The 26,945-nt window shown below is 40.0% G+C and overlaps 1 protein-coding gene across 3 annotated transcripts in view; it reads right to left on the minus strand.

The window, feature by feature from the left end:
- The window catches only part of EFNB2 (ephrin B2), a 42,326-nt gene extending 17,192 nt beyond the window's left edge, over positions 1-25,134 (minus strand). For all 3 annotated transcript variants that reach the window (XM_054383470.1, XM_054383478.1, XM_054383461.1), the window contains exons 1-2: positions 25,007-25,134; positions 2,441-2,724 (exon numbers count right to left, since the gene is read on the minus strand). In XM_054383470.1, coding sequence (XP_054239445.1) covers positions 2,441-2,724; positions 25,007-25,134 — 412 coding nt within the window. The remainder of the gene's footprint in view (positions 1-2,440; positions 2,725-25,006) is intronic.
- Positions 25,135-26,945: the final 1,811 nt, after the last annotated feature.

Below are 26,945 nucleotides of genomic sequence, written 5' to 3' on the forward strand. Positions count from 1 at the left end.
AGCCCTGGCCTGGTTTTCTACCCCTCTTAGTGTTGGTGAGATTACCTCACTAAATTTGTTGTTTTGTTCCTGAATGATAAAAAAATTGTGAGTTTCAGGATGGGTGGGCTTTCAGAGCTGGGGATTTTTTGTCCAACCTCTTAAAATGCATGTGTACCGCTGCTCAGTTAGTATGACAGTAATATAGTGATAAATTAGCCGTTTGTTTATGTCAGAATGAGTAGGGGGAAATAATATCCTAAGGCACTCCACTACTGCTGCAAGGCCAGTGTGATTTTTGAGGCATTAGGCTGAAAGCTGAGCAAGTTCTTTGAACCGAACTATACTGTAATCTTCCAAGAAATGCAATGTCTAGTACGTTTTACTGATATAATGAAATAATTATACAAAACTAGTGAAAATGAGACATATTTAATAATTCTCTGGGTAAATCCATGACATAGATATGACAGAACTGACAGGGTATCAGAAAACTCCATTTGTGCCCATAATTTTCAGGTAGTAATTGTAACCTCTGTTTGTCGCACTACAACTGCTCTGTTGTGGAGGTTTTTAAAAACAGCACAAAGTACTGAATGTATTTCATCATCAAACCCAGCTATTTGAGCATGGCCACATTTTCACTGAAGTTATAGACAACTATCTCTCAACATCTAATCTTGCAGTTGGTAAATATTCATAAATTTCACTGGATTTCAGTGGGAAGTTTATCAAAGTTAAATGCTGTGTAACTGGGATTAGGTTTTTATATACCCCCTGACTAAACAGGGAAAGCACCTAAATTAAGTGATCTTTTTTCAAACCTCAAAACCCAAAAAAAAACCAACGACAAAAAAGTGGTTTTTAGCTCTCACAACTATTATTTAGTAATTTCTAGATTTAATTTTTAATACAGTTAATTCTTACTTAGTTTCTGTGACGTACAACCTATTTTACAGAGAGTGTGCACTATTACAGATATAACTGAGAAGTAAGCATTAATTCAAATTTATTAAATGTATTTCCATTTTAAAAATATTTACTCAAAGCCCTTGTAAAATTACAGTATTTTAAAATCAGAAACATTTGGAGTGACAGGCAATACAAGAAACAGCAGCTGTCCAATACTCAAGGAGGTGGCAGTAATGTGTTTGGGGACAAACTTTAACAGAGTATGCTGTGACAGGTTAAGGACTCATAGTTTTAAACTAAAAGAGGGTAGATTTAGACTGGATAAAAGAAGTAAGTTTTTTACAATGAGGGTGGTGAAATACTGGAACAGGTTGCCCTGAGAGAGATGGTAGATGCCCCATTGCTAGAAACATTCAAAATCAGGTAGGAGAGGACACTGAGTAACCTGATCTAGTTGAAGATGTCCCTGCCCTCTGCAGAGGGGTTGGACTAGATGACTTTTAAAGGTCCCTTTCAACCCAGACTATTCTATGATCCTATAAACTTCCTTGCAACTGCAGAAGTGCCCATGCACAGAACTTGTCCACTTCCTACTAACTGGTGATCCTTGCTCAAGACTTCAAAAGTCCCCAGGAGGCTAACTGAGATTCACAGATCATGCTATTACAATGACAAAACCTAAAGTAATGTAAATTGTTGTTGTCTTGATGAGGTCTTGCCTCATGCTGACTTCTGACTCACATCATTAACTTTACACATCATAAATTCAAATCACTGAACACAGCAGTTACCCCCAGATTCGCTTTCAGCCATAAATCCCTGGTCAGATTAAAATTTACATGAAGTTTATATTGCTGTACACAAGGCCTATAACACAGTCATTCTTTTCTTCAAGTGCAGGACAATGAAAAAGAAGGAAATGCAAGATCAGGCTAGTCTAGGTTTTTGCCCAACAACTCTTCTAGCTACTGTATGGACACAGGTACATTTTGTGGCTAGGCACGTTCAACTAGAGCCTACCAGAAACTCTTGTGGGGAAATAACACTATCAAAATTGGCTCCAAAGCAGCCAAAAGGTGTTTCCTGTGAGAATCCCTGGACCACTTGGAGTAATGGCCAGCCATCTCATGTAGGATGCCTCAGTTCAGAATCGCCAGGCCACCCTAACCCTGATCCTGGCATAAGAGCATCTGAGAGCAAGGCCAATAGCATGGCACATCACTAGACCTGTGAGCAGGAAACACACCACGATTTAGCTGCACACAGCTTTCCACATGAACACAGCACAGAGTATATTGGACAAATGGAGAAGCCCTTTAAAGGCATGGAAATACAATCTAATTTGGTTTACACATACCAAAGGAAAAAGAGACAGAGGCCCCATGGAAGTCAGGAATTATGTCAAAAATATGTTGGCAAGAAAATATTTTCGGAGAAAAAATACAAACCCATTCACAGTCTTCTTAGTTTGCTTCCATTGTACAAGACAACATGCAAAACAACAAACAATTTTATTTAAAAGAATAAACAACTGGTACTTTGAACTTACATATGACGTAATAATCTTTGTTCTTCTGAAATTCCAGTCCCCAGAGATTAGGACTAAACTCTTGAAACTTGATAGTAAACTTAACATCTTGATCTGGCTTGGCACAGTTGAGTAGAGGTGTATTGTCCTTTTTAATAGCGCAGCTATCTGCTTGGTCCTTATCAACCATATAGACTTTATAATATTCATACTGACCAACAGTTTTAGAGTCCACCTTTGGGCATATAATATCCAGTTTGTCTCCTATCTGTGGATATAGTACCAATCCTTGTCCTGGAAGGAATCTAAAACAGAAGAAAAAAAAAGAGGGGAAAAAAAAAGAAAATGTGAGACCCTTGATAAAATCTCATGTGGACAAAAAGGAGCAAACACGTAGTTTCCAAAACTAAAATAACTGAGCAAACCAGATCTTAACAGCTCAGCCCTGGCTCAATATAAAATTAACAAGATGTTTGGTCAGATCTTTGAAAGTACAGATGGATTGAATTTCTTAGTCCTTATTCCAGTTTCGGGAACTCTACGTGTTACATCTCTGGCAGACACTGCTATTTCTTCCACAATTGGCCATTTACAACATCTAGTACAAAATCTGGCGGCCTACAATCCTGTTTTTCTGCTTTGGTAACATTTCTACTATTCTTGCCTATATTTTGCTAACTTTGAGCATGGAAGAATGACAAGATTAATCTTTCAAGCACCCTGAGCAGCCATGTAGAAAAGGAAACAACTTTAAGATTTAACAACGTTTTAAGGTGCTGATTGATATTACAAAGGGACATCAGTCACTCGTTAGGATCATGCTTACAGACCTGGGGTGGACAGAGATTTACCTGACCCAAGCACCATACATACTTCTGATGAAACATTTTTCCATGACAGTGCGACTCTACACTACAGTGATTTCTTCTCCTCAAACTCCACCATTACAGTCTTTATTTTAGCTCTTATTTATTTCCTGTGCTACAAGTGAAAAGAAAGTGTACTTTTGCCTTAAAGACTTCTTACACAAACTCAATATTGTATCTTTCCTACTGGTATTATAAGCAAATTTCACCACTTCTTCATGAAGGAAGAATATAAATAATTACTGAGAATACTGATTCATCCACAAAAGGAGAAGCCTTGTTCTCACAGGGACAAAAGCCACAGCAGGTTTGTTTGTTTCTTTCTCTGTAAGATATATTTGTTCCAATTAAGGCCAAGAAGTGCGTGTTTTGGAACTACAGCCAACAACACAACATCCTTGAGTGCACAGACCGAAAAGACTGACTTTCTTTCCTCTTTCTTCTGCCTGCCAGCCTTTTCCAAAGGTCTTCCTTAATGGACAATCAGCCTGAAAAAATGACTGAAACAATTGTTGCCTAATGAACACCCTTCTCCAAGCACTAACATTTAAACAGTACACATAGTAAATCTAGCTTATTCACAGACAACTTTCCTGGAAACTTTAAATTAAGAGTGTTAAGGTCCAAGCAGAACAAAGCTATAGGCCTCAGTGACCTCTAGTCTCTGTCTTGGCAACAGGAGCCCACAACATGTAGTAATGTTGGGGTAGAACTTATTAAATTAGAGAAGAGGACAATGTGGTGCCCCAAATTTCAAATCCATCGTTTACAACTGCTTGCTGTCACACAATGCAAGTTTATGATCTGTGTTAATTGAGCAGGATTTTCACTCACAAAGCCTGTGTAAGAATTGTATTTGTTGTGAAGCAGCACATAACAGGACAAAGACATGTAATTACAGATTTAGGGGGAAAGAACAATGAAATGTTATGGCAAGAAAAGCAATTGATGATGTACAAATCACTGGCCTCTTTTGTGTCAGGCACTGTAATTTTCAGACTACAGAAAGTAGGCTTGGCCATGGCTATTCAAACTGAGAGGTACTGGAGACAGGGTGAAGCTGCATCTCCTCCTCTGGTTTTCAGACACTGCCAAAGGAATGCAGTGACTACCATTCCCTGAAAGCCAAAATGCTGAAACAAATGGAATGATGAAAATGCAGCCTCCTCAGTTACCATCCCAGGAAGGGACAGCTGAGGGAGAGGCCAGGTCTAAAAGGGCATCAGGGAAATGGCAGGAGGAAGAACCCATCTCACAAACATTGCCAAGGAAGCAGCAGGGATCCTTATGAAGGCTCATCTCACGGATCGACTCTGACCAGATTACAGAATTAACCAGGTTGGAAAAGACCTTTGAGATCATCAAGTCCAACCTATCACCCAACACCGTATAATCAACTAAACCATAGCACTAAGTTCCTCATCCAGTCTTATATTAAACACTTCCAGGGATGGTGACTCCACCACCTCCCTGGGCAGCCCATTCCAATGGCCAATTACTCTTTCTGTGAAGAATTTCTTCCTAACATCCAGCCTAAACCTCCCCTGGCACAGCTTGAGACTGCGTCCTCTCATTCTGTCACTGGTTGCCTGGGGGAAGAGACCAACCCCCACCCGGCTACATCCTCCCTTCAGGTAGTTGTAGAGAGCAATAAGGTCTCCCCTGAACCTCCTCTTTTGCAGGCTAAACAACCCCAGCTCCCTCAGCCTCTCCAGCTTGTGCTCCAGACCCCTCACCAGCTTTGTTTCCCTTCTCTGGACACATTTGAGAAACTCAACATTTTTCTTAAACTAAGGGGCCCAAAACTGGACAAAGTACTCAAGGTGTGGTCTAGCCAGGGCTGAGTACAGGGCAAAGGGACAGAGTTTCCATCACCTGTGACTGAATTTACCACCTTGCCTGATCATAGTCCCATTATACTTTTCTCCTGTGCAGCAGTGTTGTACCAGAAAGGTGAAAATAACTCATATTCCCCCATCTGCATGCTAGGACAAAGGCTGCATGATCCCATCAATGCAAATGTTTCTTCCTGTCAGCAAGTTTTCTTCATGCAACATGAAATACATGAGACTAAGATTGTAGAGTTTAAATTAATCAGTGTAGATTCACATGCATAACAAACACGAAATCTGTAAGGTCAGAAAAAATTTGCCCTGAAAAATAAAATCCATAAATTCCAGGTTTAAATTTTGTGTATATATGTGTGTGTGCGTAATGAAACAGCAGCGGTATGCATTCTACATGCAAACTCTGATTACACACAAGATGGGTTCAGAGACAGTGTGCCAGGCAACTTTCAGAAACAGAGAGAAAGCACGCTTGTGTGTCTTGCTTAAGTAGTCAGGAATTGCCCCATAAAAGGTAGAGGGCAGAACCACCCCCAACAGACAGCTAAAACACATTTTACAAGAGCTTTAAACAGACTCGTTAGAGTTTATGGCAGGGAAGTATTTTCGCTATGGCTCTGAAGTCTGTATGGTTTGAGAACTAAATTCAGTAAATCTCCTTCCACTTGAGTTTCTGAACTTGTAGGATCTAATGCTGATGGGATTAGGAAAGAAAAAAGGCTGAAAATGAAAGGATTAATCTGAGAACTTGATTGTATTGAAAATTTTTCCAGTTTGCAGTTTTGATCATGACCTTTGCGAGAAAGATATTTTTCCAATTTACTTTCCTTATTTCTTTACAAAAATACAGCACAAATATGGATAGAGAGAATAAAAGTTTCACCTCATGCATTTCAATTCAGCCACAAAATTTACCATGGCTGATTAGTAGAAGGCATGATTACTATCCCTGCCTTTGTGTAATATTTTTGCTACAGTATTTTCATAAAGACTTTAAATAAATCATTTGCTGGGTACTAAGCATTTTCTGAAGCTATTTATTAAATCTCAGAAGGATTAAGACTACTGTTTTATGATCCCATTTTTTAAAACCTTATATCTAAAAAAATAAATAAAAATAGGACAATGTACATTCAACCTAACAAAAACTTCAGGATTATTCCTAAATATTTCTGCAACTGATGATGTAGCCTTAAGCATCCTGGGGTAGCATCAAATCTTTTGAAATGTTTGCACAATGGCGTCTGTAAAAACAAAGTTAACTAGCTTTATGAGTTTGATCAGAATGTGCCTTCAACTAATTAAAAAACTTTTCTTCTCTGCCCACCCCCCCCCAACAAAAAAAAAAAAGAGAAATATATATTAAAGATGGAGTAAGAGGTTTTCAGAATCCTGTGACTAATCAATCCCAAGGAGGCTGCGTCACTCCAGTGGTTGCTTGGGAGAATGACACGTTCTTTGAGCAGTCAGGATAGCATCAGCACTGAAACCACTGCTTTCTACAAAAAAGTTAACTTTCTAAACTTTCTCTAAATGTTCTTTATTAAGCTCCTGTAGCCCAACTGAAACTGAGGAACTATGCTTAGTGAGTTTCCCCAATCATTTCTGTCAGCAGTCAGATACAGTGAGACTGGAGCATTTGAAGGATCTTTCTCACAATTAATCATAGGTTTTATGGTGAGAAAACACAGAAAAGTGTTTTCTGCAATAAAAGCTGTACAATGAAATTCATGCACTTTCTGTCTGGCACTTTTGGATACAGAGGGCATTCTCCCTGTCAGCCCAAAACTGGTGTTGTGTGGCACATTTGACATCTGTGGAAGGCACATGGATGTGAATTTCTCCATCATGTCAAACTAGTCATGCAGCATAACAAATAAAAGCAATATGCCGAGTTCCCAAACCTTTTAAAAAAATAAGTTCTATATTAGATAAAAAAATCGTGTTACATATGAGCAGAAAATAGGAACAGAGTAGTGTGTTCCTCAATGCCACCAATATTACAGTAATTTTCTGTATCACTTATTTAGAGGCCTAGCAGTTCCTGGCACTAATGTACCGTTACTGATAACAGTCCTAAAGAAGTTAAATTTGGTTTTAAACTTCTACACAAAAAATTGTTAAAAATCTACTCCTTATTCAGGGAAATGTAGCACGTTCAACCACATCAAAATATAAAGGAGTTTTCCTTTGTGATAGCCACTCAAATCTGCCTAATTTCATAACTGTAGTCTTAAAAATATTAGAACTTTACCTGTAGGCATACTTTCTCATTCTACTATGCTGTACTACACAGACACTTCTGAAACTGTAAAATTATCAGATAAAATTCTTAGAGAAAAAATTCTTAGAGATTTCATTATCAATATTGATTGATGTAACAAATATGTTGCCATGATTTTCCCAACTTTCAAGAATATATACACACTTACTATAGATATACATATGCACACTCAGCTGTAAGTATATCCCAATAATTATAAAATAAATGCAATTTTAGAAAACACATTAGTACTTGTTGTGAGCCTTATATATTTAACTAGGGAAACAGTGCCAAATTTCTGTGCTTTAATACCGTACCTGAACTAATTGGTGTAGGCAGTTAGTTCTAAATTAATGTATCAAAAATAACCCTAAAAACACAATCTGAAATCTTCTGTTAGGGAGTCCTATCCGCTCTTAACTTTATGAAGTTTAACTACCAGCCTAACTATAAAGTTATTCATTGAAAACTTTATTAAAGAAATGTCATGAACACTAATAATACAGTTAGTCTGTTACTTGAACAACCGTAAATTGAGAAACTACAGAATAATGTTGCATGTACAATTCCTTACTTTTTAAAAAAAGAATTAGCATATGTATTTATCACCTGGTTTTCAAGAAACAAAGGTAACATTTATATTTTGAATATAATTTTGTCCATAGGAAAAATATTTAAGCAAGGCAAAAGTCCTACCAGCTTGACATAAAGCAAATAAAAGTTCCAGAAAAAGGTTCTAGTGATTTCAGTTAAGTACCAGTGGGCTAAAATCAAGGCTTGCTCAATAAGATAAAGAATAGTTTACTGATTTCCAAAGACTTTGAACTGAATAAAATCCAAAACCACAGAACACTCTCTAGCAGTTTTTGCTCCACACAGAGATATCGCATTATGTTCTGTCACATTTAACATCATATACAAAGATATGGCACATGTATATAGGTTATATATCCATCTGTAAACCTGAAATGCTTTTCTGTAGCAGTGGTGATTTTATAGGACTGATCTCACTCCATTTTAAATGGATTAAATGAATGCGAATTCAATGAGAAGACGACCAATAATTCCTGTGGGACAGGGAAAAAAGCTTCATCAAAAAGGATTAGTGTGGAGTCTGTGTCTCAAAATGGGTAAGAAATTTTGTTAAAAAGGCACTACTCCTATGTGAAGTCTCTGCAAGAAAAATCACCATAGTGTGACACAGCAAAATGACAGACTGGCTTTACACAGGCTAACAAACGAAACTCTGAAAACTAGAAGTACAGCATATTATTAGAATTCCTTTAAGTGAGTTTTGGAAGATACTTTTCTTTTCCAGTGAACTATTATTAAATTACTTTAATACTATAACAAACAGAACATGCTAAATAGGGATGGGTTTGAATATAAATAAAAGTTTAATCTGCTGACCTTTACTTACATGTAACATTCTTCCATGCAGTTAATGAAAGTATTCATGTAAGCAATGGTTACTTGCATTAGTAGGACTTGCAGGCTAGAAACTGAACTGTATTCAAAGAAATAATTAAACAAATATATTCATGCACATCCCTTAATATCTTTATTGTTAAGTACCACATTATACAAAGCCAGATTATAAAATACTGTAACACAAGCTTCTAAAGCTGCAGCTCTTGCATTTCTCACTTCCACTGAAAACGAAGAACTATTTTTTGGGGCTCAGGCCCTCCCATAGTAAAACTTGCAGAATATTCATAAATTGAAATAATCCCCTAAAACTGTAACTAATCTCCATCCCAGGGTTCATGGTTCTTCCTGGTCCTCCCTCTTCCTCATCTCCAAAGGAACCCATCTTCTTTTGAACTACCTGGGTGAAACACTGGTAGTGCAGTGCATAAAGAAATGGTCAAGGGTTTATTTTTGTTTCAATCACTACCCTGGACACAGAATGGTAGCAGTGCCCCCATTCCATGTGTCCAAAGTAGCCATTTTCCTAGACCTATTCTTATTGAAATTGGTTGCAAAACTTACATTGGCTTCAGTAAGGCAAGGCAATGCAATATATTTACAACTGAAATTTTAATAAGCTACACAAGAATGATTCTGCAGCATTATTACGTTTTCTCAAAATTTAAAGTGGACAGGGAAGGAGGAAAATGTATGAAATTTTAGCTGTTTCACTTATCGATTCATCGCACTACCTTTTGCAAATATTAGAGGAAAGCATTTAAAATACAAGAAAGGATTTCTAATAGGCATAAAATAAGGATGGGCTGAGAATGCTTTTTTTTTTTTTTTGCATGGATTTGCAGGATTTCAGAGACAAATTTTACCACATCACAGTCCTCAAAGTGCCTAACTTTCACTGTATAGAAAAACACCCACAGACACTGTTCAAATGCATCAGAAAATGCCCTGACCAGTTTTCTAGAAAGATGTGTTGTGAGTTTCCTTCACTGAATAACTCATGTGACTAATGTGACTACTGCTGTTGCAAAGACACAGATACTCACTTCTTCACCCCAGGTGAAGTGAGTGAAGGAATGACACTTGGGACAGTCATACAGGTGTCTTGCTCTTGAGAGAGCACAGAACCTGCAGCTGAACCGTGATATTGAGCAAGAGCCATATCCCTTTTGCCTTTCACATGTGCAGATATACCTGCAACCTGGCAGCGAACACACTGGAGACACTCTAAGAGAAAACCTGGGCCCTTAAAAGATGCGATGCATGAGGGTACGGATGTGATCTCATTCCATGGAAAAAATAAGAGGCATCTCACAGTGGCCATGGAGCTGGGGATGCCAGGAGCACTCCCTCTCCCCAGCCCCCCTCACTGAGCAGTGGCAGCAGCACTCTGCCTTCAACCCCTTAGCATGCTGCTGCCAGAAGGATTTTGCTGTAGGACAATGTATGTTTCAACTGCATCTCTGCCTGCAACAGATAGTTTAGTTTTGCCAGAAAGCTGTCCTTTCCCTCCCTGCTTGGATCTCACAGAACAAAGCAAAAAAAACACACAACCAAAACCTTCAGACTAACTTCTGTTTTACCCCTCCGTCCCCAATGTAAATCCAAGGTGTGAAAATGAATGCACAGTTGTCCTCCCATAGAAGAGACGCATGTTTTCCTCTGTCTTAAAAAATTACTTCTGAGAGGAAACATTTATCTGTTTGGTTTTAACTCTGTAATGGGAAACAAGATCTGCTTTTTGCAGAAGAACATGCAGCCTGGCTTAGAACATTTACCACATGGATAAGGCTTAAAGTGCTGAAAGAAAAGATGCATGATTCTATTTTTTACTACAGTTGACAAAGGAATTTTTTAAAATAAAATATAGATTTTATATTAATTTTTCATACATGACCTACACATAAAGCACTATTAATAGCAATTAACTTTTTGTATTATTGTGCAGAAAGCAATTACTGCTCTGCTAAAAGTACTTAAAGCACTAGAGAATTCAGATCCATTTACTAAATCAATTCTGGTTACTACAAAAGAACCACTAATGTGCTTCAGGACAGTCCTCTAACTAAGGAGGAGGAAAAAAAATATATAAAAAAAAGAATGGATATGACCAGTGTTCTATTTTAAAGTGTGTTATATTAACATTTCATCAGCATTTACAGAAATATGAACCCTCACAACAGTACTGGACTTGCTCCACTTCAGAGAACAGGGAATGACTCCTTAAATCACTGTTCTCTCTCATGAACAAGCATGGAAACACACAGAGGCACATTCTCCTTTTTATTGCATTTCAGCATAAACATGCCTCCTACATAGAATTTAAACACTTCAAGTGGCTGCAGTGGAGAGATGTAGCCAAACTGTATAAATGGCTTATTCTGAGGAATTTCTGAAAGAGAAAACACTCAGTAGGTGCATTGTAATTAGTTGTTCTTTCTAGTTACCTCTTGACAAATGATGCATGCAGGTCTGGATGAGAGCCCAACTCTTGACCCATGCCACCACTACACACTTTAGTACTTGAAGCAGAAACCCCTAGCCTCAGCATCTTTTCATTTTGTTTTTCTAGAAATGCAGTGCTGGTAATGCACAACGTGAGAACCAGACATGATTAGCAAAGTTGGAATTCTTTCAGAAGTGCTTCATATAGCTATGTCCTAAATATATATGAGGAAAGCTTCCTGCCTTTGATTCCTTCCAAATATATCACGTTTCAGGACTGGGTTAAAGGACAGAACATGCAAATACACACAGCAAATGCTGTTCCCACAATACTTAATGATACACTTTGGTGATGTTTCTAAGCCTTTCAAACAGAAGATATTCATGTGATCATTATTTTAAATACAGGAGATTATAACCTTACTGACAAATGCAACTTTTGCCACAAAAAATACTCTTAAAAAAATAAACATTTTTTGGAAAGCACTTTACTGCCCCCTTTTGCACTTTAACATTAGAACAGGTTTCAACATGAATGTATGTCTGAGAAATGCTGTGCAGATATGGGGTAATCTGACATGACATCATATTTACATACTAGTAGACTATCAAGCACTGGTTTCAGGCCATCTCCCACTTGCCTACACTGTAAACAAGTGAAGCATCCAGCTTTCATTGTCCCTGATCTTCCATTAAAGAGATCTGTAATGGGATGGTTTAAATTACCATCTTCCATTTTAATCTGCATGTATATGGGCAACTGGGAAAGAAAGGGATATTGCTCATTAACACTAGTTGTCTCTCTAGCACAATTTTCTAAAGTGAAGATCATCTGCAACTTGAATTTGTTTTATTCATCAAGAAAAAAAGAATGACGAAGAGCTTTCTGGTCTGAGGCCATTCATATGTTAGCAATCCCTTAACTGAAAGCATGGGTGTATCCTTCAGAAGAAAACTTCACAAACTGGCAGGCAAGAATATTTTCATGAAAGGTGAAGACAAGAAGCCTAGACATTCAAATACTCTGCAAGCCTACAGGCATAAACCTGTTCTGCAACTCCACACTGCAATTACAGTCAGTACAGAATCTACATATGTCTGTGTGGGTCCACATAGATCTACAAAAGGTAATAAATCTATAGTCTAGTGGCCAACTATTTACAAAATACTAATTCAATATGACAGAGCCAGAGGGGGGCCCATCCAGCCTCAACCCTCTGCTTCTATTTGACAAAGTCCATGTGCTGCTGTGTACACTTATATTTAAACTTAATCCATTTTCCTCTGTCATCCTACAATTATAATATAAGTCACAATAATATTAAATTTCACTGCCTACAGCATTGCACAATTGAACCATTACTGTAATGAAAACTGACTCTCTTTGATATTAACCATGGTGTTTTCTCTCATTTGCTAGCCATGAAATACAGGAAGAGACCAATGTTGTTTTAATTAAAGAATTATTGTTCAAAATATGCTACTGGGAATATTAAAGCAGTTCTTTGCTCTCAAAGCAAAGATAATCAGGTATTTATATGGTTCGGATTTTTGGGGAAAAAAAAAATCTGTGTCATGAATTCAGCATAACACAAAACCACTGCTCTGCTCAACTTGTATTCAGAGGCTGGGTGTGCCAAACCCAAGGAAGATGGCACTTTATTGAAAAGATGTAGAGCAGTAGTTAGCGTGGAATGGAAAGTCAAACCAAACCATGTGTGCTGCTTTTACACAAGTCACTAAAGTCTTTTGCTTTCAGAAAGCTAATAGGGAGCAGCTGGCATTTGCCAAAGAATTACTTTTCAAAAAGGGCACTGTAAATCACAAAAGAAACAAAAAAAACAGACTGTTCTATCACTGTGCTATTCTATGCCCTTCTATACCATTCCTATTACAAAAACAAATGTCTTATGTCAGCCACAATGTAAGGATACCAACCAAAGTTTGCAGTCTTCCTTCTCTTAACTACAATTTGTTCATACATGTATAGTCTTGTTCCAAGACATGCTCCAAGCAAAGTCTATAAAAGAGGGCAGGGATTGTCTTGTTACTTGATGAGACATTAATAATCAGTGACTATATCTCAAATTCAAAGAAAAAAATAACAGCTGCTTTACAGTTGTTAGAAAATGTATTGCTGCATACCATTTGCCTGCATAAGTAAATACTGGAAGTAGAACAAGTGTTTAACTAACAACTTTAAGGAAAAGTTATGTCAAATCAATAACAGCATTGTATAACAAACCAAACCCATTTTGCTTATGCAAAGATTTTCAGAATCCAGTTACAACTGTTTATCACTCCTAGACCACATCCTTTTTCATTTTATATTAAATTTAAAAAGATAGTTTTTAGGTGAGAGAAAAAGACCTTGAGCAAAAATCCAAATGCAAGATCTACAATCAGTCTGTACTTGCATTGCACATTAAACACAAGATTTAGCCACTTGTAAGTGGGAGATCTTATGTTCTTAGATTAAATACCAACTTTTCTTGCCTGACTTGCACAAGCAGAGTAAAACTACGACTGCCACTTCTAAGTTAACAGTAATATCTAACAAACCAAAAACCAGATTTTGGCCTGCTTCAAGTATGAGCCTCATAAATTACGCTAAAATGGCACTGAAGTCATTTAAAAATTCCTGTAAACACCCAGAAGTGCACTCAACACTAGATTGGATGTCTCTGCCTCAGGTGGAAGTGTCCAAAAGAGCGTTCAACAGAGGGCTGGGGACAGTGGGAACTCCAGCCACTTGATTTTAACCCACCGCCCTGAGTCCATGAGATGTTGGCATTTTGTTCAGCCTCTATCACAGGGATGCTCAGCCCACCTTTGAACTTGTTGCAAATAGAGCTGTCTCTCAGGGAGGTAACCTGGGCTCTTGGAATAGTCAGGTTGCTCTCAGTGATCACTAGAAACATGCTGCTGACATTACATGTAACTGCAAGCAAAAGCACAGAGAACTTGATTCCAGCAGAATTACTGCTGCAGCCAGACCTCCAGGAGCAAGGCTGATGGACTTGCCCAAGCTGTCCCAGATGACAGAAGGGATTGCTACTGGGACAGCTAGCCTGACTACTGGCAAGCTAAAGGAAAACTAAGGCTTCTTCTAAATGTAGACTGGGCTGTAGCTTCTGACACTACTTTCTGATACAAAAAAAATGCTATGAAACTAGAGAGAGCCACATTTGTTCAACCCAAAACACTTTTTCAGTCTGCCCACGGTTCAAGACAGCTCATGATTAAATTTGTCCCAGTTCAGCAAAAATATTCAGCATTCAGCACATGTTTAACACAAGCTTTTCTGAATACGGACAGTTTTCTGACTCAGGCCCTAGGAGACCAGTGCCATCATTCTTGCCTTGCTGTCACAGACTGATCCACAGAATGGAAAGACTATAATAACAATGAATTTATGAAGACGTAGCCTTTGTTTATCTTCAAAAATGCTTGAAAACTGTCTGGAAGAAGGAACAATCTCTCAAAAATATTTATCAAACAGACTAGCTATCTTGCCTGCCAGTGTGACCTTCCTTCGTTCTGCTAATTGATATAGCTTGGAAATACCGTGGGAAAAAAAGAAAAAGAAAAAGAAAAAGAAAAAGAAAAAGAAAAAGAAAAAGAAAAAGAAAAAGAAAAAGAAAAAGAAAAAGAAAAAGAAAAAGAAAAAGAAAAAGAGAAAGAGAAAGGGAAAGGGAAAGGGAAAGGGAAAGGGAAAGGGAAAGGGAAAGGGAAAGGGAAAGGGAAAGGGAAAGGGAAAGGGAAAGGGAGAGAAAGAGAAAGAGAAAGAGAAAGAGAAAGAGAAAGAGAAAGAGAAAGAGAAAGAGAAAGAGAAAGAGAAAGAGAAAGAGAAAGAGAAAAAGAAAAAGAAAAAGAAAAAGAAAAAGAAAAAAAGAAAAAGAAAAAGAAAAAGAAAAAGAAAAAGAAAAAGAAAAAGAAAAAGAAAAAGAAAAAGAAAAAGAAAAAGAAAAAGAAAAAGAAAAAAAGAAAAAGAAAAAGAAAAAGAAAAAAGAAAAAGAAAAAGAAAAAGAAAAAGAAAAAGAAAAAGAAAAAGAAAAAGAAAAAGAAAAAGAAAAAGAAAAAGAAAAAAAAGAAAGAAAAAGAAAAAGAAAAAGAAAAAGAAAAAGAAAAAGAAAAAGAAAAAGAAAAAGAAAAAGAAAAAGAAAAAGAAAAAGAAAAAGAAAAAGAAAAAGAAAAAGAAAAAGAAAAAGAAAAAGAAAAAGAAAAAGAAAAAGAAAAAGAAAAACAAAAAGAAAAAAAGAAAAAGAAAGGAAAAGGAAAAAGAGAAAACCTAACAAAACCTAAATGTCATGTCATGCATGATTCAGCTAGACTGCTTCTGAACTAAACTGAAATTAATTAACATTGAATAAAGCAACTTAAGCGCGGACAGTGAACACTACAGGATTGCAGATTCTCAAAAGGAATCATGATGTTCTCAACTCCAAATTTACATTTTATCCAGTCAGGTATAGAAACCAACTGCAGCTCTGGCAGTAGGTAAGCAGATGGCAAGCACCAGCAAAAATGAAAATGCAAAATAATAGTCAGAAGCGCAGTTATGTGTGCTTTCACCAGCGCTTGCTGTATAGGTTCCTTAAACAAACTGCTTCAAACTTGCAGAACATTAAAAGCCAGATGGGTCTTCCTGAATGAATCCACAGGCAGGGAGCCAGGATTCCCGTTTGCTGCAGAAATAGGCCTGGACTTGATTTGAGTCTTCTCAGCTCTGACAGGCTGGAGTCTGGCAGAACTCCCAATCCAAAATAAAATAGCATTCAATTTCAACTGGGCTTTAACTACTAACAATAAATTTTAAATCTGTCTTATTAGCTTTAACGCATACTTCCCTTTACAGCACATTGTTCACCTTCCCTGTTGCTGTTCTTTGGTTTGAGTACCTAAGTAAATATACTATTCAAACAAAATCTAAGAAAACAGTGAAAAGTAATTTGCGCCATCACAGATTTTTCAGCCTAACACATCATTCCACCATCTAACCCATCCTCCTGTGTAAGACATGCTATATAATTTCTCATTTTTGGTTGATACATGTAAAATGTGATTATGCTTAAAGTGTACACAGCTCTGAATCCTACTAAATAAAGTTCTGTAAATCCTACTTGAGCCATTAACCACGAGACATTTGCCGACACTATAGGCAGAAAACCGATCTTACAGTATATGCCATACACCAGGAATGATTCACCTAGCAACATAATCCTCTATGAGTCTTTACCTTTTTTTGGCTTGGAACTTATGTTTAAAGACAGAAGAAAGCACAGACTATTACATCAAAGTTTAAATCAGCTACATGATAATTACTATGCTGATACTGCAATAAATACTGGGTGTTGGCTGGCCAGGACTGCCAAAAAAGATAGAGGTCCTGCCCTTATCCAGTGGCTTTGACAATGTATATAACTACATCAAAGAAAGGTCTCTCAGTTAAGGGGGGAAGGGTAGGTGGAGGGAAAAACTAGATATTCTTTTTCTTTGAGTAAAATGATAGATTTTGTTCATTACAAGAAAAATAAAATTTTGCCTAATGTAAAAACAATTATAATGTAAAGCCCTTGAAGGCTAATGTAATGGTCACTTAAATTAACAGAGGTACTTTCATGGAGTTGAACAGGAGCTAGACAGAAGCCTTGTACATGCTTTTCTACTCACAACTAGTAAAATACTTAACAGCATTTTCAGATATGGAGTTAAAAATTATCAGTTGTAATTCTGCACTTAAAGCTGCTCTAAGACTTTTGAAAATCAGGCTAAGATTAAACATGAATTACATGAATTAACAAGCATGACAAAAAAAAAAGGTGGCACTGAAGACACTCGTAGTTTAAGGAATTTCTGTGTGCATGCTTTATAGTTTCAAAGAGATTATCTGTCCTTGGGGCAGAGGAGGCAAAATGTTTTTCCTTCCTCCATTTTGTTGTCATGCTTGGCTTTCAGAAATGCACTGGGTGCAGTGTGTTTGTTTCCTCAATGCTTCTCTGCTGTTTTGGGTTTGGGGTTTATGGGTGTTTTTTTCTCAACTTAGGGCAAGAGAAGTGCAAATTGCAAAATCTCTGTGTTTTTAAGAACATCTTCGAATTAATGCACGTCAGTGAAAACTATTTCAGGAGAGGAGAACCTGTAGAGGATTCTATATGGGAACAGGGACCTGGTGTGCACTGCCCAGGATGCGCACCATAAAGAATTACCCGTTGCTTTCTGTGCCCCGACAAACTAACCGAGCCTTATCTGGCACATTTCTGAAATGTGACATGACAGGCAGGTTCGAAAGCTAAATGTTGGATAATGGTGGGCAAACAAAGGACATCGGTTTTTGCATTATTTCTTTAATTACTTTAACCCTTGTTCGAACAGAAAGCATAAGGCCAGAGTAATTCAGCTTCTCTCTTTGTCATTTGCCTGCCATAAATATGCACCAGTCTGCATTTGAAAAGCTGAAGGAGGCCGCAAGCTTGCTGGACATTTATCATGCTCTGTTCCCTGTTAACAAGCAAATACTTTAGTTGAATGGCCCATTAGCAATCATTGTCAAATGCAGAATGCAAGGTGCTTGGATGTGACCGGCCTGTAAATTAGATTGAGGGTGCCCGAGCGCTTTGGAGAATTTCAGCAAATGAATCGGATCTTGATATAGATCTATGAAGGTTAAACTGCAAGGGAGGAAACGTATCTGAGCACTTCAGGCCCCGTATATTCTGCCAATATGTTCTGCTCCCTATATGCAGTTGTTTATTTTTCATTTGCCAAATCACGTCAGCATCAGCAGCTTGACAGTTTTGGTTCTGGAGTTTCCTTCTCTGTCAGAATTGTGAAGCTTTCCAGCTTACTATGGGGTAGGATAAGAACGATAAATTCAAGCATGAAATTAACGACTTTATTAAAACAAACAAATCCACCCCTACCCCCCGAAATGGGGGAAAAAAAAACAAAACAAAACAAAACAAACACCAAAACGAACAAAAACCCAACCAACCCTAAACTTAAAAAGTGTCCGGAACCACTGCCAAACAAACAGTATGAATTGCCTTTTTCCGAGCTCATCCCAAGCTCATTCTCCCTAAAGACACAACTGTTATTGCAGGCTTCGGTATTTTTCCTCTTCAAGTCTAGACTCTGCCTAACAAATGCAGAGTGCTTTCTCCTTAGCAGACAAGCAAGCAGGCAATAAAGTAAGCATTTCTCGTTTGAATCGTACCCCTGATTTGCAATGTAATGCTGACTTGAAGTTGTGGGTGTTTACAGTTGTCAGTTGGGTAGAATAGTAAGCCTTAACTATTTAGAAGGTCCTTTAAAAGAAAAGGCAAAATAAGTCAAAGTAGCTGCACTAGAAGAGGTATTTTACTACCTTTACAGCTACAGATCGCTTAAAATAAATGACAAAACAATGGCTAGATTGTCTGCCGGATGAACTCAGGGGTGACAGCAAACTCATCCAAATGATTTCAAGTTGCGGAGGAAGGTGGGGGGGGTATGTGGAATTGGGCAGATGCTTATCTCATTCATTTCTAGATTGCAGCCTCCCTTTCAGAAATATATTCAACTTGGAGACTAAACCAGATCAATTTGGTTATCTGCAGCTTCATTGGTAAATACAAACTGATGCTGTTTTGTTTGTGGGTTGTTTTTTTTCTTTTATATTTTTGCAGGATTGGAAACACAAGAGAAGAGATGCTTAAGTATCACCTGGCCAAGGCACAGACAATGCAGCATGCTTATCTTTGCTGCTCCCATGGAGTGTGAGATGGAGACCACAGTCACAAACACTGCTGAAATCAAAAAGTCTCTGTTTTCTTTCCAGATAACCTCACTCCCACCTATTCCCTCTGGTCCCTGTTCCTTACCAGCATGCTCTTGCCTGAAGCCCAAATAGATTAAGGCAACAAATCCCAAGTGCAGCTAATTCTTCAGAAAGGCTGCTGCTAGGGCAGGAGTTAAAAAGGAAAATCTTCCACACCTAACAATTGCAGCCATCTCAAGTTTTAATCGGTCCCCGTCTCAGCAGAAAGCAGTAAATGAAATCTATCTTTACCATATTATACACCACCAATGAGCAAGAACTGAGCAGCTTTTCTTTAACACTTCAACCATCCCAAGCCACAAGTAGGCCTTTCATACTTCTTAATCCTGGCCTCCAAGTTTTGTGCAGTTCTCACATAATACCTTACAGCCCGGAGCAAGGCCCTTAGTTTCCAACACCCCTTTCAGAGACGTGTCATTTCTAACATCAAGCTAATCTATATGTTGCCATGGCATCACCCTTTATCTGCCTTTACATCTTATGAACTGCATGGATTTACCACATTATTTTTATCTGAAAGACAGAAAATGGTGGTTTTATTGCCATACAATCAGATTACTGCTGCTAGTTTCTCTATGCCTTTTTACCATACTTCAATCAAAAGGGATCAGTTTCTTTATACTCTGCCCTTGATTTACATTACATCTGTAAAGACCTAGTCTGGGTTGTAATCCCCTTATTAACTATGACCAGGGTTGATTTGCCTAAAAATAAAAGCAAATTGTGTCAGACCTTTTCACTTTGTTTTTGATTCGGAACTACAAAATGGATTACTAAAGAAATCTTCAGAGTTCACATGGCTAGTATAGTACTGAATTTAAAATGAGAATTAAACAAGTTAAACATGGGAGCTGTGTCAATGGTTTACATTTTCCATCATGGGAGAAAGGCTGAACTGCATTTGTCTTTGTGTTCTCTGGCTTTAAAGAGACAATGAAGCCACAGGAGTTTTTCCAGGCTTGTCTAACACTGTCCATTTGCCATCCTCCCTTCTGCTTTTCATGCAAACCTTCTCTTCAACTCTTCTCCCTTGCCACTCCTTCCCTACATACAAAAAAAACTCCCCTTACTCAAGACAAAAGTGTTCTGGTTAAAAGTCTACATTCTGTGACACCACATATTTTAATAAAAATATTTCTAGCAGTTTGGCATTCCTATTTAAGTTTCCACAACGCCTCACAAAGAATGAGCTCATAAGCAAATCCATGTAGATGTATGATAAATGACCAGAAAAACAGGTTTCTTTATGTCAGCAGCCAAGGCAGGCAGACATTAGGCCCATAGAATAACATTTTAATCACTACTTTTTTCTCAGCGCAACACTTTCTTCTCATTTGCAACAAGCAGTTTCAAGTACTGCAGGTTGCAGGACACAGGAAGAGTAGATGAAAAAAAAAAAAAAAAAAAAAAAAAGCCCCAAAAGCAACCCTGGCTCTGACGGCTGCACAGGGCTGAAAGGCCTGTCTTTGCCAGCGTGTCACAGCAGTCACCTCAGGTCCTCCACTGACTTCCTATTAATTCCAGGAACCTTGGCTGAGAATTTGAGAGTCACACCTGAAGCAATGATGTGATATCCTTATCATCTTAAAATAAAACAGGGCAGTGAGGGGTGGGGAGGAGGAGGCAAGAGAGGCAAGAAGCATTGGAGGTATTTCTTGTATATGGGTAGAGGGAGAACTTCAGTGATTTTCGTTTGACTTTTAGTCATTGCCTTTTTAAAGGCAATTACTTCATTAAATAAAGTGAAACAATGCAGCACATCTTACAGATAACATGCTTTAAGACAATTACTATAAATAATATTGCAATTATACTCCACATATAAAAGGCTGGAGCAAATAACCAGCTCAAAAGAAATCATCCTTCAGTTTCTTCTGAATCCATTTTGCTAATTCAATTGCAGTTTGGGGACCTGGCTACGAATGCGAGATATCAAATATATTGGAAGCCACCACTCAGTCCCTGGATTAGCATACCAAGTGTCAACAGCTATGTTTTGGGTACAATTTTGAAGCATGTGCTTAAATTTAGACCTTTTTAACCTACTACCTATTTCTTCAGCTTAAAGCTGTAATTGCTGAGGCTAGGAAAATGCGGTCCCATGCCACAGGAATCACAAATAAATTCTTGTCTAGATGAGAGGCTCTCAAACATGTTGTGAGATATCGTTTTAGCAAGCTCTTTGTGCTCCAGCTGGCTTGCCTGTCCTGTGAAACAAGGGCTGTCCATTACCTACAGTTTATCATCCTGACAAAATGTGAGGAATGTGGATGTGAAAGCACTAACAATTCCACCCCTGGTGCTTTCTCCTTTTTTCCTCTCTATATTAAAACCGACAAGATTAACCCAAATGCAAACTGCAGAGCATAGTTCAAGGGGCTATTCAATTGGTAGTGAATGTGCATTTGTTTACCTACAAAAATAAGAATTTCAGATACAATGAAAAGCAGACCAGTCTATATGCTACTGAATAGAACATTTAACAGGGTCATCAATTGTGGCTTATTTTATCAGTTCTGACATGCTACCATTCATTCAGAGATGGACTGTGAAATATCCCATATATAAATGATTATCAAAGGGAGAAAAAAAACAGTTATATAACATAATTCATGTCAAAAGCATCATTTGTGATGATAACCTTCATCTTACTTGTCTTTGCTCACTAGCCTATAATGCAGGGGAATAGTGACACTCAGATGTAAGCAATGGGGGTTTTGAATGAGATTTCTCCACCGTTTGACTTAAAGGTCCTCCATAGCATTATGTGTCTCTTGACACAGTCAGAGGCAGTGCTGAGACCTCGCAGGTGAAACTGAGGTAATGCATGCTATCTATAAACATTGTTTGTCTTGGCAGGCACAACATAGGAGGAAAGTCACCTATTAGAAAGCGTCAACAGGACTTACATCTACAGAGCAATTTTTCTGCGTTTCATGATCATAAGGTCTAAGGTTCTTCAGATGAGAAGTCTGTGAAGTCTACCAAAAGCATCTGCAACAATTATGTTTAACCTCCCAAGCAATGAAGTTGCAGGTATAATTACTTTCTGTATGTCACTTAAATTGTCACTTGTTATTTGGTTGGGGTAATATAAGCAGATCACTAAAAAAGGAGAGAGGGGGGGAAAGGGGAGATCTGTGTTCAAATAGCTACCACATGTTCTCCATCCCAGCCACGTGCTAGAAATTATAACCTCTAAACTTCAGTGCAAACCCAATTCAGTTTAAATGTCCACCTTAACCTAAAATTTATTATTTTATACTTTATATTAACCTAACAACTAGTCTCAGCATTTAATTGCCTACCTGTTCAGCAGATTTATGTGTCAAGGCTTTCAGGAGAGTTAAACGTGCAGCTTCCCTGAATAAATTAGCCAGCACCAAAGATAGTTATTATTTCAAACCTAAAAAGGAGCTTTATTATTATACTGTGCCAAGATCTATTCAGCACCTTACTTATCAAGCTAACATTCAGCTTGAATTCACAGTGAAGACAACCTCATCTAAGGAGAAATTATTCAGTATCCTTCAGGCAAACAATTGTGACTAGAATTAGTAAGAAATCCTGCTCTGAGAAGTGGAGCTGTCTCACCGGCAGCAATATTGGTAATGCATTCGTAAGCTTCCTGAAACTACAGGCCTCCAAGTGGCCTATAAATCACTAGCCCCAGCAATTGAAAAGACTAATTTTAATAGTGTACTTCTTCACTGTGGTGATTAAGCCTCAATGAATCACTCAAGAAAACTCAATTACATCAACAGCACAACCTATTTTTAAGCGTGCATTTAAGCTGGAAAAGTAATTAGACATTATCATTAGATCTACCATTAACAACATTCAAGCGTTTTTGGTAATCAAATAGTTTAGAATTAGCCAAATGGAAACACAACTAGTATTTGATAAAGGAAGCATATCCCCAGGCTCTGTAAGATGAGTTGAATTCAGCTGCTCGGATACTTTTCATTTCACTGGTGGCTAATAAAAGCCATCAAGGTAAGTTAAAGCAGTGAAGGCAGGTTGGGGCTGGTGGATGAGCGGCCGGAGCAGCAGCGGGCTCTTCTGCATTGGAACAGTGACCTCTGTAGGCACAAACCCACACAGCCTGGGGATGCAAAAGCCCTCCCCTGCCTCTACGACTGGAGCCGAGCCTGTTTCCACTAGCACAGCAGGCCCACTAACGCACTGCAACCCCCGCTCGCAGCCTTTGACTTTCCAGAATTCAAACTGCCTTACAAACCCCGCTTTATAACTGTCCGGGTCGCTTTCTTGTCAGATGTTATGCCGTACCTTTCTTACGCCAAAGAAAAGCTTTAGCTCTGTAGCATCATAAAAGCGCAGAGCCAGAGACTGCAACTAAAATGTTTTATTTTAGCTGGCTTCCCACCTGGTGCATCCATTTAGAATGATCATTTGCATGCAATGCTAGGAACAAAAACATGGAACTGAACGGTCCACAGCATTTCTTGTCAGTTTCTTCCTTCACCACCACCTCCACCTCCTCCTCCCCCCCACTTTTTTTAAAAAAAACAAACAAACAAACAAACAAAAACCCAAACACAAAACACTTTTCTGTAAGGGAATCTGTAAAGATACACCAAATGTGTCCATTATTGAAAAACCACTGACATGAATCTGCAGCGACTTTTCACTTCGGGGGGAACAGTGGTGGGTAATGACTGTAACGCAAAACTACTTGAGAAAGTTGATGCTACACCAAATTCAAACTTTGAAATCTTCACTAAACTCATGGAAGTCCTTCCGCCTACATTAATCCCCGATCCAGGAAATACCCATTCTTGTCTCGTCATCACCTAACATTTCCTCCAAAACGTCCCCCAGGAAAAGAAATGTACTTTGTGATTTAATAAAAAAGGAAAAAATGCTTAAGTTTAATTAATACAAGCGTATTATTTGCTTTTAAGCATACAGTGGAAGATATCCCATGAGTTAAAATTAATTATTTTAGCCTATTTCTGGTGTGAAAATCCCTAAACTCACTACAGACTATTTCTTCCTATCGTAATTTTTCTTTACTAAAACAGTGGGTTTAGTCACAAAAAGTTCAAAGGATTTCACAACTGAGCTAAGCCAACTTTTATTTTGCATGTCAAAAAATAGAATTCTTTTCATCACTGCCTCAGATTTCCCTTTAGAAAGACAGCCCACTTTGCAAAAAAGTTCTTCTTTCCAGTAGCAGTAATTTTCTATGTAAATAAATAAGTTTCTTAAAGAATACGCCTCTATTTTCAGAGTGTGCTTTGGTAGTGAAGTCCTGGGAACACATGTGTTTTTTTGCCTGGGATTGTTAATGAAGAATGACACTAAATGGTTGTGTGATGGGTAATGCTTAGTTCATTACTCACTGACATGTGCCTTGACACCATCAACTCCACAACCAAATTTAGCCCTGTTATAAGCAGATGTAACTTCGCTGGAGTCAAATGGGATGAGTTTGCATCTGCAGACGGAGAAGTTGAAGAGTATCACCCTTTCCTGGTAAAGCCCAGTCCGACCCGCCTCCGCCGCTGCTCCGACCCTGGGGGAGGCGGCGGCTCCGAGGGAGCGGGGCCTGGACCCCACCCGCAGGTTTCAGCCTGATGCCGCCGCCCCGCTCCCGATCCACCGCCCCGTCCCGGCTCCCCCTCCCTCTCGGAACCCTCCCGCCGGCGGCAAGCGGTGGTGGGGCAGCTCCGCCGTAACAGACCACCTGCTCCAGAGAAAGGCAGATCCCACTGCCAGCTCAGGCTTAAGTCCCTAGCAGCCGCTGTTCACAATGGCCCCCTACTCGTCCCCGGCGGCCACAGCCCTGTCCTCCCCACACCCGTCCTGCACACCGCGGCTGTGGGTACCGCCGGCTCCCGGGAGAAAGGGGGAGAGGGATTATAGACGGCGGGCGGAAGCAAGATGGAAACTTACTTGGGATTGGAAGAATTCCAATATATGGGGTCTAAAACGATGGACCTCGCCAGTGCAGTTCTGCATAAAACCATCACGACTCCCCAACAGTACTTCCAGGCGGAGGTATCTCGCCTCCGCGCTGCCATGGTCGCAGGCGGCACCGAGTACCTCCCCGGATCCTCGCCAACTCCGCCGTGCGGCTTCCCCGCACCTGAGCAGCCACAGAAAGGCGTGAGTGCCCGGTATCCCAACAGCCGGGAGTGATTAAAAAAAAAAAAAAAAGAAAAAGAAAAATCACATACGAAGCGTCAACGATGCACTTGGCGAGAGCTGCAAGCAGATCTACTGAGTCATGTATGCCACTCTTACATAGGAAATTCTCCTGCGAGGTACGATCCAAGCTACCTCCGAAGTAACAGCAGTAAGAAAAAAAAAAAAAACAAAAAACAAACGCCTCAGTCCTTCCTCTTACTGGGGGTCTCCCGGCTGCCTTGAAAGATGCAACGCAAACTGCCAACTCCCATTTGGATCCAGTGCGCCATACACGTTCACAGTGTCTAAGGCTCGCGTGCAAATGAGTTAAAAAACCAAAACAAAACAAAACAATGAAAACAAAAAAGGAAGGTTAAAATGGAAGGGTGGTGGGAGAAATAAAAGGTTGGAGGAAAGGGACACAGCCTCAGCAGGAGGCTCCTCCTGTGTGTCTCTCTCACTGCTCCCTGCAGTTTGCAATCCGCACAGGCACCAGCTCGGGCTGTTTCGGAGAGCTCGGAAGCAACCGCGAGTCAATAAATCCACTCCAGGAGTAAGCTCTGGCGGTCCCGGAGAAGTGCATCCGCAAGGCTCCGGCTTCCCCAGGGAGCACAGCTGTCCTTGTCGCCGGCAAAGACCCCGGTGCGGAAGAGGGCAAGAAATAGGGGGCGAAAATAATTTTCAATAAACCCAGAACAAAACAGGGGTGGGGGGAAGGGGAGGGTCGCAGCGTCAAAGCGTCCCCTCTCTCTCCCGTTCTGCGATCTGCAGTGCGCGCCGCGGCGGCAGGAGGATGAGGAAAGCCAGGCGTGCGACTTGCGCCGCCGCGCAGCCTAACGCGGAGAAGAAAGAAGGAGGACGAGCGGTGCCTCCAACCCGCGATGCTGCCGCTTCTCCGATTCTGCTGTTGCTACCGCGGCGAATCCCCAGCACAGGAACACGGCCAGCGGCAGCGCGCCGCCGTAGCCATATAAGCGCGGCCCTGCCGCCCCGCCGCCGCCGCTCATAGGGCCGCCGCCGGGCCGCCGCGCTGGTTGGGCGCCGCGTGTGTCATTTACCGCCGCGGCAGCAGGCGGGGCTACACCGAGCCCCACCGAGCAGGGCCGGCAGGTAACACCCTCCCCAGCCTTGCGGGCGGTTGCCAGGCTAAGGGGTTGCTCACTCGCTCTTAGTCACGCCGGGGCTGAGCGGGAGGTGCGGCTGGCCCACGCGAGGCGAAGTCGGCGGCAGGGTGGGGGCGCGAAACGCATAAAATTAACTGAAAGAAACCTCACAAAATCTTCTTTACTAAAATCGCGCGGTTTTCAAATATATTGCTGTTTCAAGGGGGGAGGGGGGGGCAGCAGCGGCAGGGCTCTCCGGCACTCGCTCCACTGCCGAGGGACGCAGTCGCTCCCGGGAGAGGGTTGCCGATGCTCTGCAGCAGCGGATTCCTCTGCACCGCTGTGCGGGGAAGGACCGGAGACAGGCTTCCGCTGGCGCGGAACTCTCCGCGCAACTTTCCGCAGGTGCCTTGCCGGGGGTGGGATGTATGGTGTGTGGGGCAAGGAGCTCTCCCACGCTCGGTCCCGACCGGCCCTTCCCGGGGGTTCTCTGAGGTTTCAAAGTTTATCTGGTTACACGACAATTAGTCACGGGCCGTCCCGAAACACTGAGGAGCTGGGCACGCACAGGCTCTCCAAAGGGTTGCGGAGCTACGGGTAAT

Source organism: Indicator indicator, chromosome 1, assembly GCF_027791375.1.
Source record: "Indicator indicator isolate 239-I01 chromosome 1, UM_Iind_1.1, whole genome shotgun sequence".
Taxonomy (NCBI): Eukaryota; Metazoa; Chordata; class Aves; order Piciformes; family Indicatoridae; genus Indicator; species Indicator indicator.